This window comes from Apodemus sylvaticus, chromosome 6, assembly GCF_947179515.1.
Source record: "Apodemus sylvaticus chromosome 6, mApoSyl1.1, whole genome shotgun sequence".
NCBI classification, from domain to species: Eukaryota; Metazoa; Chordata; class Mammalia; order Rodentia; family Muridae; genus Apodemus; species Apodemus sylvaticus.
In genome coordinates, this window is record NC_067477.1 from 114,964,532 (window position 1) to 114,978,470 (window position 13,939).

Here is a 13,939-nt window from a genome sequence, read left to right on the forward strand (position 1 = left end):
GCCCAGGCTGGTCTCTTACTAGAGATCTTTCTGCTTCTGCCTCCCAAGTACTGAGAATGTGCCATCAGACTTCAGTGCATCTGTTCTCAAGCCGGGAGCATAGTTGAGGAAATTCATGAAGACATAAGTTTAGATTCCCAGAACTCAATTAAGAAAGCTAGGCGTGGCCGAACATGACAGTAATCCCGGTATTGAGGAGGCAGAGATAGATAGGTCCCTGGGGCTCACTGGCCATCCATCTTAGCCTAGTCAGTGAGCCAGGTTCCTGTAGAGACTATCTCAAAACAACAAAGGAAGCAGAGCACCAGAGGTTGACCTCTGACCTCTGGCCTTCACACTTGTGCTCTGTCATACATCTTTGAAAAAACTGACATCCGTCATCCTTGCTGTGTTCTGTTGGTTAGAAGCAGCCACAGGTTCTACCCTTGGGGAAGCAGAATGAATCATCAAGGATATAGAAGGGGGTAACTCACTGGTCATCACTCTGAGGTATGTGTTCCACACTTTGGGGTAGCTTGACGTTTTAGTGCACTGAGTGTAGGACAGTGGTTCTCAACTTCCCTAATGCTGGAGCTCTTTAATATAGCTTGCCATGTCATGCTGACTCTGCCCATAAAATTAAACTATTTTCATTGCAACTTCATAACTGTAATTTTGCTACTGTTATGAATTGTAATATAAATGTCTGGTATGCAGGATATCTGATATGCAGCCACTGTCAAAGAGTCGTTCACTCCCAAAGGGGTCGCAGTTCTAGGATTCAGTAGTTGTATCAAGACAGTATCGTCTGGCTTAAAGCAAGGTGATCAGTTTCACTAGAGTGTTCTTTCTTTCTTTCTTTCTTTCTTTCTTTCTTTCTTTCTTTCTTTCTTTCTTTCTTTCTTTCTTTTTTCTTTTATCTTTTTGTTTTTGTTTTTTGGGTTTGTTTTTTTTTGTTTTTTTTTTTTTTTTTTTTTAAAGTTTAATTTATTTAATGTATATGAGCATACTGTTGTCACTGACACACCAGAAGAGGGCATCGGATCCAATTACAGATGGTTGTGAGCCACCATGTGGTTGCTGGGAATTGAACTCGGGACCTCTGAAAGAGCAGTCAGTTCTCTTAACCGCTGAGCCATCTCCCCAGCCCGTTTTTTGGGTTTTTTGGTTTTTGGTTTTTGAGACAGGGTTTCTCTGTATAGCTCTGGCTGTCTTGGAACTCACTCTGTAGACCAGGCTGGTCTCAAACCCAGAAATCCACCTGCCTCTGCCTCCTGAGTGCTGGGATTACAGGCGTGTGCCACCACCGCCTGGCACTAGAGTGTTCTAGGATTTAGTCTTACTGGACTCATGATTATAACTTAGACCCTCCCATTTGTTAGCTGTGCTAGTCGGAATTTTATAGCCCTTTATCTGTAAGATTGGGACAGATAATCCTTTAGTTTCTTTTCCTGTTGCTAAGATAAAGTACTCTTGACTAAAGCAACAAGAATTTATTTTCCCTCCCAGTCCACGGCAGGACAATCAAGGCAGCAGGGCTGCAGCAGGGGCTTGCCCACTTCAGACCATTCCCAGGGAAAGCAGAGGGATGAGCACTCTCACTGGCCGCTGGCTTTCTCCACTCTGCTTAGTCAGGATGCCATGCCCAGGAACAGCCTCAGTTAAGATGGCTTTCCCACCGTACGAAACATAATCCCCACATGTTCAGAGAGAGGCCCAGGTGGTTCTAGATGTCTGCCTAATGGCAGTTAACATTATTATATCTACTTTATAGTATTTGCTGACAGGCTATGTGTTGTTCTTCCAGTCAGTACACAGAGTACACTTGATACATTTACTTGTTCATATGTGCAGACTTTGTAAGTGTTTATTGAATGCCTACTGTGTACTGGAAATATAAAGGATCAAATTAAAAAACTTCTGTGCTGTCTACCTCTCTCTTCTGTTCAGGCACTGAGTCCCAAATTTGTTATATGGAAGGCAGCTCTTTGAATTTTTTTTAAAGAATAGTTTTTAACAATTGGGACCTTTTGTATTATATGTTGTGCTTAAGTGATAGAGGTAATAATTTTAATTTATACTGAAATTTCATTATGAACTATCTTGCTTTTTACCCCTTAGCATGGTAAGGGACACCTTTAATCCCAGCACTCAGGAGGCAGAGGTAGATGGATCTCTGTGAGTTGAGGCCAGCCTGGTCTGCAGAGAGAGAGGGAGAGTAGAGGAAGAGAGAGAGAGAGAGAGAGAGAGAGAGAGAGAGAGAGAGAGAGAGAGAGAGAGAGAATGAGAATGAGAATGAGAATGAGAATGAGAATGAGTTAGAGTTAGAGTTAGTGTTCCAGGACACAGAAAAACCAAAAACCTGTCTTGAAAAACCAAAAAAAAAAAAAAAAAAAAAAAAAAAGAAAAAAGAAATGGTTTTGAGTTTGCTTACATCTGAAATGGTAACAGCAGTAAGTGCAATTCATGAACCACCACTAATTTATATGTAAAAGCCAAATTTTATGGAGTCCCACAATCAGCTAGTACATATTTTGTTTTGTTTTTTTAAAGAAGGGTCTCTCACTGTGAGCCCTGATTGGTCTGGGTTTGTAATCCTTCTACCTTAGCCTCCCAAGCCCTGGGACTGCAGGTGTTACTCACTATACCCAGTTTTAATGTGCTTTATGATTTGGTGTTTATATTATCAGCTGGTGAGTCTAGGCCTTTTGTTAAGTGTAATTCACAGTAAGATAGTGCACGCGTAGAGGTTAGAGGGCATCTTGGAGATGTTGGACATCTGTGTGTTCTCGCTCCCTCCCTCCCTCCCCTCCCTCTCTCTCTTCCCCCCCCCCCCCATGGGGTTTCCAGGGATCAAACCTGTAGTAAGGCTTGGTGGCAAGTGTCTAACCCTGCTGAGCCATATGGCAGGGCCTCCTTTTCCCTCCAGGGTGTCAGTGATATACAGACACAAATCTTAAGTGTGTAAGTTGATGAGTCTTCAAACAGTGATCCAGAATTATCTCCAGTACTTTAGTTCCTCTCACCAAACTACTATTACGACTTCTTTAAAAAAATATTTATTTTTAATTATTTGTCTATGACTGTGCTTATATGTGAATGAGCACAAGTACCCACAGAGACCACAGGCCTTGGATCCCCTGGAACTGGAGTTGTAGGTGGTCACAAGTCACTTGATGAGGGTGTTGGGACCCAAACTCTTGTCCTCTGCAAGAACAGTACACTTTTAACCACAGAGCCATCTCTCCAGCCCATGGCTTCTTTCCTGAGCTTCATCCATGTGGTGACTTGTAAAATATACTCTCTTTCAGGCCTGGCTTCTTTTCCTTGATCCTGTGTCCCATACACTGACGATCTTCTAGGGCACAGTTAGGCTGACTGCTCTGACTAGGGTGTAGTCACATAGACATTGCTTTCCTAGAGAGCTGTCATAAGAGTTGTGGCATAATAGGTGGCTTTAGGCATAAGAAATTTATTTTCTCACATTAGAAAGTCTAGAATACCAAGGTTCTGGCAGGGCTGTCTCTGAAAACCCTGGGGAGTCCCTGTGCCTCAGTGTGTGGTGACTCTGGTGTTCCTTGGTCCCTGCGCCTCAGTGTGTGGTGACTCTGGTGTTCCTTGGTCCCTGTGCCTCAGTGTGTGGTGACTCTGGTGTTCCTTGGTCCCTGTGCCTCAGTGTGTGGTGACTCTGGTGTTCCTTGGTCCCTGTGCCTCAGTGTGTGGTGACTCTGGTGTTCCTTGGTCCCTGTGCCTCAGTGTGTGGTGACTCTGGTGTTCCTTGGTGTGTGGCAGGCAGCGTTTCCAGGCTTGGCTTTTCTCTCCACAGCACTCCGTTTCTGTCTGCTCGGCCTGCTCTCTCCTCTTACGACACGATTAATGTTCATGGTTTCTCTTGCCTCGTGATAAGTACTTGTGTTCTTCCTTTTGGCCCATCTCATGTTAGACTGTAGACTGGATAAGCTCAGGAAACTGAGTTTTCCTGCTCTCTTGCCAATGGTGTGGGGCAGCCTCTGTCAGAAAGCGCAGGTATTCATAAATATTATAGGTATGGATGAGGGGAGAGTGAATTCTGCTTGGTTTCCTGACTCTAGTTGAAATTTAAAAAAAAAACAAAAAACTTTTGATTTAGGCTATTTGGCAAAACATTCCTTTGAGTAATTGTGGATTTCACGCGGAGTATGAAAGTCTTTTCCTGTGAGAGAGGTATAGTTGCGTTAGATGACATTACAGAGCTCCGTATTCAAACAGAAATGGTGAGCTGTAGTAATTAATGCATAGCCATCCTGAGGGAGTGGCCTTCATGTTCTACCTCGACTGGCATTCTAATAAGACCTAAGGAATGGTGTTATTAGCATGGCTAAACTTACATGCTGGGGGTTTGGAGGCATATGCACTTTCTTGTGCAGTTCAACTTAGGTTAAAAGAAAATCCTATCTAGGAAGTGTGGAAAATAAATTGGCTTTAGCAAGATGAAATGTTAAAAGGGCCAGTGTAGTTGTATGCTTAGCTTCCGACAGCTAACCTCATATTATAGAGTAGGGTGGCCTGGTGGCCCGTATGGGACAGTGCTGAGGGGCCAGCTCACTGTGAAGGTGTCTGAAGCCTGTGGTATGAGTTTGTTACCAGACAATCCAAACTGTCTTGAGCCTGCCATGTTGAGAACTGAAGGCTTCTGGTCATGTTTCTTCCCACTTGGCATTGCTTCAGTTTCCTTTTTCCCTCAGGGAAGCTGTGTTGGAGTAACAGCAGTTTGGACTGTCTGCTCTGGCCTTCCTGAGTCCCCTAGCCCCACTTTTGTAAGTGCAGTTTTATTAGAACAAGGCCGTGCTTATTCGTTCATGTTTTTGAGTGACTGCTTCCCTTTAAATGGCAGTGTGGCATATTTGTGGCAGAGGTCATTCATTCTTCAAAGCCTAAGTGTTTATTATCTCACCCTAAACTAGAGCCCTCCAACCCTTGGTCTGGTGAGCTACCCTGAAAGTGTTTGAAGGAGTCACAAAAGGGCGTGCTGTTGCCAGTTATTTAAAGGCCTTTAAAGGCTTTTAGGCCCTCCTCTGCCTAACTTGTAGAGTAAAATGAAACACAGGATCGAGAGGCTGGACTTGAAGAGGACTTACTTGTGTATGGAAAGCTGGTTAGCCTCAGACCATTTTCTTTCTGTAAGTGGTGAGGTTTGTTTTGCTCTTGGTAACCAGAGGCACTAAAGAGCTGTATAACCAAGACTGCAGTAGCTGTGGGTCGGACGTGCTGTGAGTGTGTGGGGTTAGGCCACCTCCGCACAGTTTGCTTGGAAAGTTCCTTGCCCTGAGGCTGCTCTTAAGTATTTTTACAGGCTTATCAACTGGAGTCACTGTGAGCCATGCTGGATGTTCTCCAGGTAGTTACCAGGTTCACATTCTCTGGATGTACCAAAGCACCCCAGTGCAAAGTCAAAGTGTACTTAACACACACGAGCAAACACCTGTGTCCAGCTTAGCACCTTTAATGGTTTATATTGATCTCTCCCTCATGCTGAGGTTTTACCATTCTTACAGCACTGTTAAGAGTTTGTTTAAATGGTATGTGGCCTTAAGAAGCTCTGTAGGCTGAGAGCACTGAGTGTTGTGTAAGGTTGCTGGCTGCTGCCTTGGAGTCTCGCACTGATCTTTCTATAATTTACTTGAACTCATTGGCCACGATTGAATGTCAAATTAGAATCCTATAGGGTAAAATGTCCCTTTCTATAAAACGTGTTTGTTTTATATTCTGGGCTTCTAGTGTAGAGGTTTAAAGTGTCAGATTATAAAAAAGAGCGAAATGCCATTAACTAAAGACTTTGTTTTGGATCTAATTCAAGATGACGAAGAGCTAATGGATGAGGCTGTTAGAACAGACGGTTTTGGACGTTGTGCCGGTTAGATGCACGCTGCACCTCACGCTGTTTCCTTCTCACTTGATGTTCTTACAGTGATTGTGCTTCCCGCAGAGGGTGGGCTGGAAGTGGATGCTCTGCCAGTTTTTCAGGTCTCCTGCCTCCACCACATGGTATGGGTACAGACTGTTAAGTGAGGCCAGGACACCCGCTTTGAGTCATCTGTGTAGAGTTTCAGGGGTGCTTAGGTCTGCAAGCCTAGGGCTTGCAGGGAGCTGTCAGGGCAGGTACCTTCTTCCTGTGACACTTCCTGTGTAGTGATGTCTGCTGTGCACTGTGCAGGTGAAAGAGAAAGCCTCGTCACAGCTCAGCTTGCTGAAAGAGAAAAGAAGAAGAACCGTGTCACATTTCCGTTGTTATAGTTATTTTATAGGAAAGGCAATATTCATACTGTCCAGCAAAAATAGGACACTTTTCAATCTCCTACATCCATGTTTTTTGGTTTAGCTTTTTGGGACAGGGTAGCCCTGGCTGTCCTGCAATTCACTCTGTAGACCAGGCTGGCCTTGAACTCAGAGAGGACAATGTAAGTAGGCTTAAGTTGGCCTGCTGAGAGTCTGGTGCTCGCCTTGAAGTATAGTACTGGCCAGTACAAGCAAACCACATCTCCATCATCATCATCTTCTCACCCATGTCAGGTCTTTTGCCCCAGATAGTTACTCCATTTTAGTTGTAATTGTTAGAGAAGTGGAAGAAAACCACATAGAATCTATTGAGTAGATATTTGAGTTACTGATATGTGCGTATATGATCAACTTGTTAAATCCTTGTGGTAGCCTCTGAGATCAGGGCTGTCACATGCTGTCCAGGCAGAAAGGTCACTCGGAGCTCTCCAGAACAACTAGACCACTGCAGGTTAAGGGGGGGGGGGTGTGTAGGGAAGCCATGAGGTGGTGGTGCACGCCTTTAATCCTAGCACTTGGGAGGCAGAGGCAGGTGGATCTCTGATTTCAAGGCCAGCCTGGTCCACAGAGTGAGTTGTAGGATACCCAGGGCTACCCTGTCTCAAAAACTAAAAACCAAAAACCAAAAAACATGGATGTAGGAGAATGAAAAAGTGTCCTGTTTTTGCTTCTCCTGGACAGCATGAATATTACCTCTCCTGTAATAATAATAATGGAAATGTGACATGATTCTTTTTCTTTTCTTAAAAGTTTCCCTCGTGCCAATCCCTAAACTCAGTGCTCTACCACGAAGCTGTATCCCAGGCCCTCCTGTAAGGCCTTTACTGAGATACTGTAACATAAAGTTGGTTGGAGGGGGAGGATGAGCCAGTGATGGTCCTGCCAGTTTGCACTCTGAGCGTATGACTGAAGCAACCATGCTAGGATTAATTCCATGCCTTGGTGTGACCTGACTGCTTGCCCTGTGGCTCTTTTCTCTTGCCATAAAATAACGGCTGACTGTTCAGAAGTCTTGCCCCATTGCATTGCTACTCTAGTCTTGTTATCCACAAGGGCGTAGCATATAAATAGATGTGCTCTTCGGGGTTATTTTACACTTGTTTTCATTAAGAAATACTATTGTGTGGTGGCACACGCCTGTAATCCCAGCACTCTGGGAGGCAGAGACAGGCGGATTTCTGAGTTCGAGGCCAGCCTGCCTGGTCTACAGAGTGAGACAGGACAGCCAGGACTACACAGAGAAACCCTGTCTCGAAAAAAAAAACAAATCCAAGAAAACCAAAAAAAGGAAAAAAAAAGGAAAAAAAAGGAAAGAAAGAAAGCAAAAAAGAAAAATACTATTGTATTTGTTAGTAATTAATGGTTAATTCTGAAATGTTTTGTTTCTTAACAGTACAGTGCTTTGGATACCAACCCGCTCTCTCTGTATGTCATGCATCCATTTTGGAACACTATAGTGAAGGTAAGATTATTAATGGCGTGCGTTTTTGTTTAAACAAGTTTTTAGTATTTTAACCCATCTTACAGAGTCTTAACTGCTGCCACTCTGTTTAATTTTTTGCTGTCCTAGTTATTGAACCTGGGGCCTCATACTTGCTGCTAGGTGGTCCACACAAAACTACATCCTCAGCCTTCTGTTTACTTTTTGAAAAATTTGGTTTTAGACTTATTATTTTATGTGTATGAATGTTTAGCCTGCATGCACGTCTGTGCTTAATGCCCTTGGAGGTGAGCAGAGGGCATCAGATGCACTGGAACTGGAGTTGGAGATGGTTGTGAGCCACACTATGTGGTGCTTGGAATTGGACTTGGGTCCTTTGGAAGAACAAGTGCTCTTAACCATTGAGCCAACTCTCTAGCCCCTTTTTACTTTTTAAAACAGGGGCTCACTGGGTTGCTTTGGCCTTGGAATCCTCCTGCCTCATTGTCTTGAGTAACTGAGATTGCAGGTTTGTGCTTACAGGCCGACAATGCTTTTCATATGCTGTATAGAGGTGCCAGCCTTCTCACCCCGCCCCACTCAACTCTCTTGTTGGTGTATCTGCATGTTGAAATCTAAATGTATACACTGTAATGGATCATTGTTATAAAAAGGCTTTTTGAAACCTTCCAAAATTAACTGAATGCTATCATTACAAAGGTTTGTGTATTAAAGAATCATTTAAAGATGGGAGACAGGAATAAAGATACTCAGATTACAAATGGAGTTACTGTTTACATTTTAATACACATAACTCTTGCATATAATCTTTCAAACTGATAGCTTCTTATGACCTAAATTTGTATATTATGATGTTTATTAAACAGAGCTTTCTTTAATTTACAACTATTTTGGAAAAAAAACAGGTGTTTCCTACTTGGCTGGCTCCCAATCTTATAACCTTTTCTGGCTTTATGCTGCTTGTGTTCAATTTCCTACTTCTGACATACTTCGATCCTGACTTCTATGCTTCAGGTAAGAGTCTTATTATCTTAATACATAATTTAAAGCATTTTGAGTAGCAAAAGTAAGGTGTGCTTAGTTAATTTCTGACTCTAATATGTTTATGTTTCTGAAAGTTTTGGATGTTAAAATGTTATATAAGATGTTGGAATTGTATATGAAACTAAGTTGTGTTTTTATAATGTTACATATGTTTCCATTAAGTTTTAGAAATACAGTAACAACTTACCTATTAAATTCAGATATGCTTTCTAAAATGCTGTGAGGCTTTGGCAAATAATGAATAATTAAAAGCCAGATATGGTGATGCATACTTGTAATCCCAGCACTTTGCATGTGCAAGGCAGGAGAGTTAGGATTTCAGGGCCAGCCTTAGCATGTAGCAGAAGTTCATAAGCTTACCAAAAAAAATTATGTGTAGATAGACATTTAGGATTTGAAACTATCTAAAAATTATACTAATTAGGGCCACCATGCCTATAAATGCCAGGAATGAGCCTCACTCATCTTTAGTCATAGAAAAGAAGAGCTGCCTCTATTCTAAAGGGAATGCAGTCTCTCCTTCCTTCTGCTCATTTTTTTCCCTTTAGATGACTCCTGGTTTCCTCTCAAGTGGTTTTTAGTTGGCCTTGTTTGCTTGTTTGTTTATTTTATAGTGAGTCTAGTGATGAAACTCAGGATTTTACATGTTAGACATGCACTGCACCACTGAGCTAGAAACTCAGCCCATTCTTTACATTTTATTTTGAGGTGAGGTTTCACTAAGTTGCCCGGGGTGGCCTCAAATGTAGAATCCTTCTAAGTAGCTGGAACTACAGGCCTGAGTGCTAAGTTCTATACCTGGCCTTCCTAAAATATTTTTGATATCCGTCTAAAACATGGCTTATTAAAACTGAGTTGGGACCCCATATGGGCTCACATCCCTGAATGTAGGGGAGTCACAGAAAATTTGACAGCAGTAAAATATTTGTGAGCACTCAAACACTAAAGACAAATTCAAAATCAGACAAGTAGTGAATGAGTCTGAGCTGTTGTGGCTGCACTTATGGGCACTGTGCCATGACTTCACTGCAGCCTTGCTTAAGAATACTGCCCCTAACCGTCAGCTCTGCTGCTAGACTTTATGTTATAAAATGTAATCATTTTACTGAATGTATGAAATGTTCTGCTCCTAAATATAATGGCTTTTTAAATGAAAAACCAGAGATGTAACAGTTTCTTATGTATCTGCATCATGTAAATATTAAATTGGGATGTCTTTGGATTGTATTGTGTTAGCATTTTTTATTTAAAATTGATCTTTAGGAGGCAGTATGAGCCTTTAATCCTAATCCTTAGGAGGCAGAGGCAGGTGAACCTCTGAATTTAAGACCAGCCAGAACTACACAATGAGACCCTCCTTTTCATAAAAGCTGTCAAGGGATAGCTGGCGATACACCTGTTGATAGAGGCATGCCTAGCATGCACAAAGCCCTAGTTCAGGGCCCCAGCACAACACATTATGAAGTGGGTGTGGTGGTGTAGCCTGTATCCCCAGCTCTTGCAAGAGCCTTTGCAACATACTGAGTCCAAGGCCAGTACGGGCTACACGAGACCCTTCATCAAGACAATGAACACTAAAGAAATAAGAAATAAAACACTCTTCAGTGGCTAAGAGTGTATGGTTCCTGCTGAGGACTTGGGTTTGGTTTTAGCACCTAAGTTAGGTAGTCTCAGTGATCAGTTTGTCTAGCTCCAGGGAAATCAGACCCCTCCCTCCCCCACACATACACACACACACACACACACACACGCACACGCACACGCACACACACACACACGTGCACACACACACACACGTGCGCGCACACACATGCTTAAACAAATCTTTAAAAGTTGCTGTTTGAATTCCTGGCTTGAATCTTATTTGGAAAAAAAAATGAATTTTACTTTGGGATTAGGGCAAAATTCCAACAATTTCTGAAATGAGTCTAACAGATTTCTGGTATTCTGTGTTTACACATTTATGTGAAATAATGTTCTCAGCATTAACACTTATAAAATTAAAAATCAGATCAACTGAAAAATGTTGAGATGCTCTATGCCCTCTAATATCAATTACTTGACCATCTTCAGTTCTTTGTATAATAAGCATATCCATTTCATTCATATACAAGTTTACTTTAGTCTTTAATATCATTTTTTTATTTTATATGCATTGGTATTTTGCCTGCATGTATGTCTGTGAGGGTGTTGGGCACCCTAAAATGAGAGCTGCCATGTGGGTGCTATCCTTGAACCCAGGTTCCTTGGCAGAGCTACCAGTACTTCTAACCATGGGTGTTTCTCCAGTGCTACTGTAGTCTTTAATAAAAGGTAAAATCCTTTGTATACTAAATTTATTCTAAAATAAATTTCTTTATGATTTGTCAGTAAATCTTTGGTTTGCATACCTATTTTCTATACACCTATATGCCCAAGTTTGTAAATATGTTTTTTGCATTTTGTGTTTTAATGCTAAGAATACCCACAAACACATATTTTTATTTTTTAATCTTATGAGCTTTGAAAACAATTTTGAAATAAATAAAAACATCGCACATCTAAATTAAACAGACCCTAAGTCTATACAACTCAGAGAACAGGCGTTTAGAGCGAAGGCTGTGGAGTATTGTGTTCAATCTTGCACTTTGACTGTCAGATATATTTATATACCCATCTGCCACCCAAGCCAAAAGAATCCATGACAGAGCTAGGAAAACAGTTAGACTTACATCCTCTTTTCATAATGCATGCCTCATGGCTCAATATTTAGCCTTTCTTTTCCCTTTATGAATATTGTGCTCACATGAGCATTTGTTTACACACACACACACACACACACACACACATTACTGGTTAGATTATGTATATGAGAGAGAACATTTCTTTTTTTTTCTTTTTGAGAATGTGTGACCTCACTTAAATATTACACATTCTAAATCTATTCATTACCTACAGATTTTTAAATGTCATTCATTTTTATAGCTGAGTAATATTATATATAAATTGCATATTTATAATATACATACTTCAAATTTTCATTATATATTAATTATTTTGTAACTAAGAATGTATTTCCTTTAATTACTCTTAAGATCATTTAAAATGAGCTCTTGCTATGTAGCCCAGGCTGGCCTGGAACTCTGTAGTCTATCCTCTAACTCATTATTCCTTCACCAGCCTCCTAGCAGATCACGGGCATGTACTACCACATCTGTGAATTCAATTTTTAAGTCTCTCATATACTATTTTTCATCTTGATTCTGTAAGTAAATTTTGTTTTGTTTTGTTTGAGACCGGATCTTTCTAGCTTTGGCTGTCCTGGAACTTGATAAATAGACCTAGCTGGCCTTGAACTCAGAGAGCCACCTGCTCCTGCTTCTGGAGTGCTGGGACTAAAGGGGTGTGCCACCCCACTGAGCCTTTTAAATAATTTTGAAGTGGAGACGAACACTCAAGTCTTGTACTATAATAAAAATACAATATGGATACTGTCTTAGTTAGGGTTTTATTGCTGTGAAGGACACTACACCAAGGCAACTCTTTTGTAAAGGCAAACATTGAGTTGGGGCTGGCATTCAGTTTCAGAGATTGAGTCTGTTGTCATCATGGCGGGAAGCATGGCAGTGTGCAGGTGGACTTGGTGCTGGAGGAGACTGTCTTCTGCAGGCAGCCAAGAGGAGAGTCAGGATCACACTGGCCAGGCTTGAGGATGTGTATGAGACCTCAAAGCCCCACCTCCACAGTGATAACTTCCTCTTACAAGGCTACACCTCTTCCAACAAGGCCACACCTGATAATAGTGCCACTTTCCATGGGCCAACCATATTCAAACCACCATAGATACTTATTAATGAATTGCCAGGAAGTTTTTGTTGTTGTTATTTTGTTTTTCACACAAAGAAATTTATTACATAAAAACTCCAAGAGTTACTTTGGTTTTGGTGGAGTTTACTGCTAAATTGTAGTATTTTAGTTCTGCACTCAGAATACATTGTCAAGTAACTTAACCTCTCATTCAAAGGCAGCAACATTTCTTGCTGGTTGCAGGTAGGATGGTGAGGCTGTTGTAGTTAGACTGTATTAAAGTCTTGGCCACTTTCTTTTGCAGCACCCGGCCATAAGCATGTACCTGATTGGGTCTGGATCGTTGTGGGCATCCTCAACTTTGTTGCCTACACTCTAGGTAAGAAACTGCAATTTATCTCATTTAATCAGTGACTGGAATATCAGCAAGACTAAACACTCATTAAATTAACATTTTCTCCTAGGCTAACTTCATTTTTAACTAGAATCTATTATTGTCGTGTTCCAGTTGATAGATTTATATTTCTCAGTCTGAAAAGTGCTGACACTTGCTGCTAGGGCTTGGCCTCCAGGATAAAGCAGGGACTGGCTTGTAACCAAATCCGGGTTACGGTCTAGTGTTCGAAGTTAGGTTTTCTTGGATGTTTTTTGGTGTGTGTGTGTGTGTGTGTGTGTGTGTGTGTATAATTGTTTAAGAAAATGTTAAGAATTCTTTAGTAATTTCATACACATGTATAATATGTTTAGATTGTAAATATCCCCCCCCCCCAACACACATACACATTCCTCAACTCTTTCGGACCTCCTTCTACATCCTTTTCCCCAACTTCAGGCCTCTTCTCTTTTCCTTTGAAACCCACTGAGTCCGGTTAGCATGGGTGGGTAGGGCCTCCACTGGCACAGGCAGCCTACTAAGCCATAGCTGCAGACAGCTGATTTTCCAGAAGCACACGTTCCTGGAGCATGACAGTGCTCATTTCTCTATGTGCTGTCTGTGCTGTCTTCCTGCAGTCAAAATCCAGTTGAGAAGGCGACAGTCTCACAAAGACGTGCCCCACAAAGCCCACTAGCTCTTGGAGTAAGGCATTATTTTTGCTTTAAGCTGGATGAGGAATCCTAGCATAGAAAATGATTGGTGGGTGCTGAGAAGGCAATGACAGAGTGCAGTGGGGGACGGATAAGGAGGGACTGTTGTCACTCGGGAAAGAGGTCAGGGCCATCTGAGTGAGGACACACTGCTTGTTCTGTTTGCAAGAATGTGTGCGGCTGGAGTATTTCTGGGCCTCATCCTGTCTTCTCCTTTCCCCTCTGCTGGGCTAACTAAAATATTAAATCTTTGAGAGTGAGTATTCTTGTTTACTGTTGCACAAGTTT

The 13,939-nt window shown here is 41.8% G+C and overlaps 1 protein-coding gene across 1 annotated transcript in view; it reads left to right on the forward strand.

The window, feature by feature from the left end:
- Positions 1 to 13,939, forward strand: part of Selenoi (selenoprotein I) — a 38,932-nt gene that overhangs the window by 9,138 nt on the left and 15,855 nt on the right. The window contains exons 2-4 of the mRNA XM_052186214.1: positions 7,688 to 7,756; positions 8,641 to 8,749; positions 12,870 to 12,944. Coding sequence (XP_052042174.1) covers positions 7,688 to 7,756; positions 8,641 to 8,749; positions 12,870 to 12,944 — 253 coding nt within the window. The remainder of the gene's footprint in view (positions 1 to 7,687; positions 7,757 to 8,640; positions 8,750 to 12,869; positions 12,945 to 13,939) is intronic.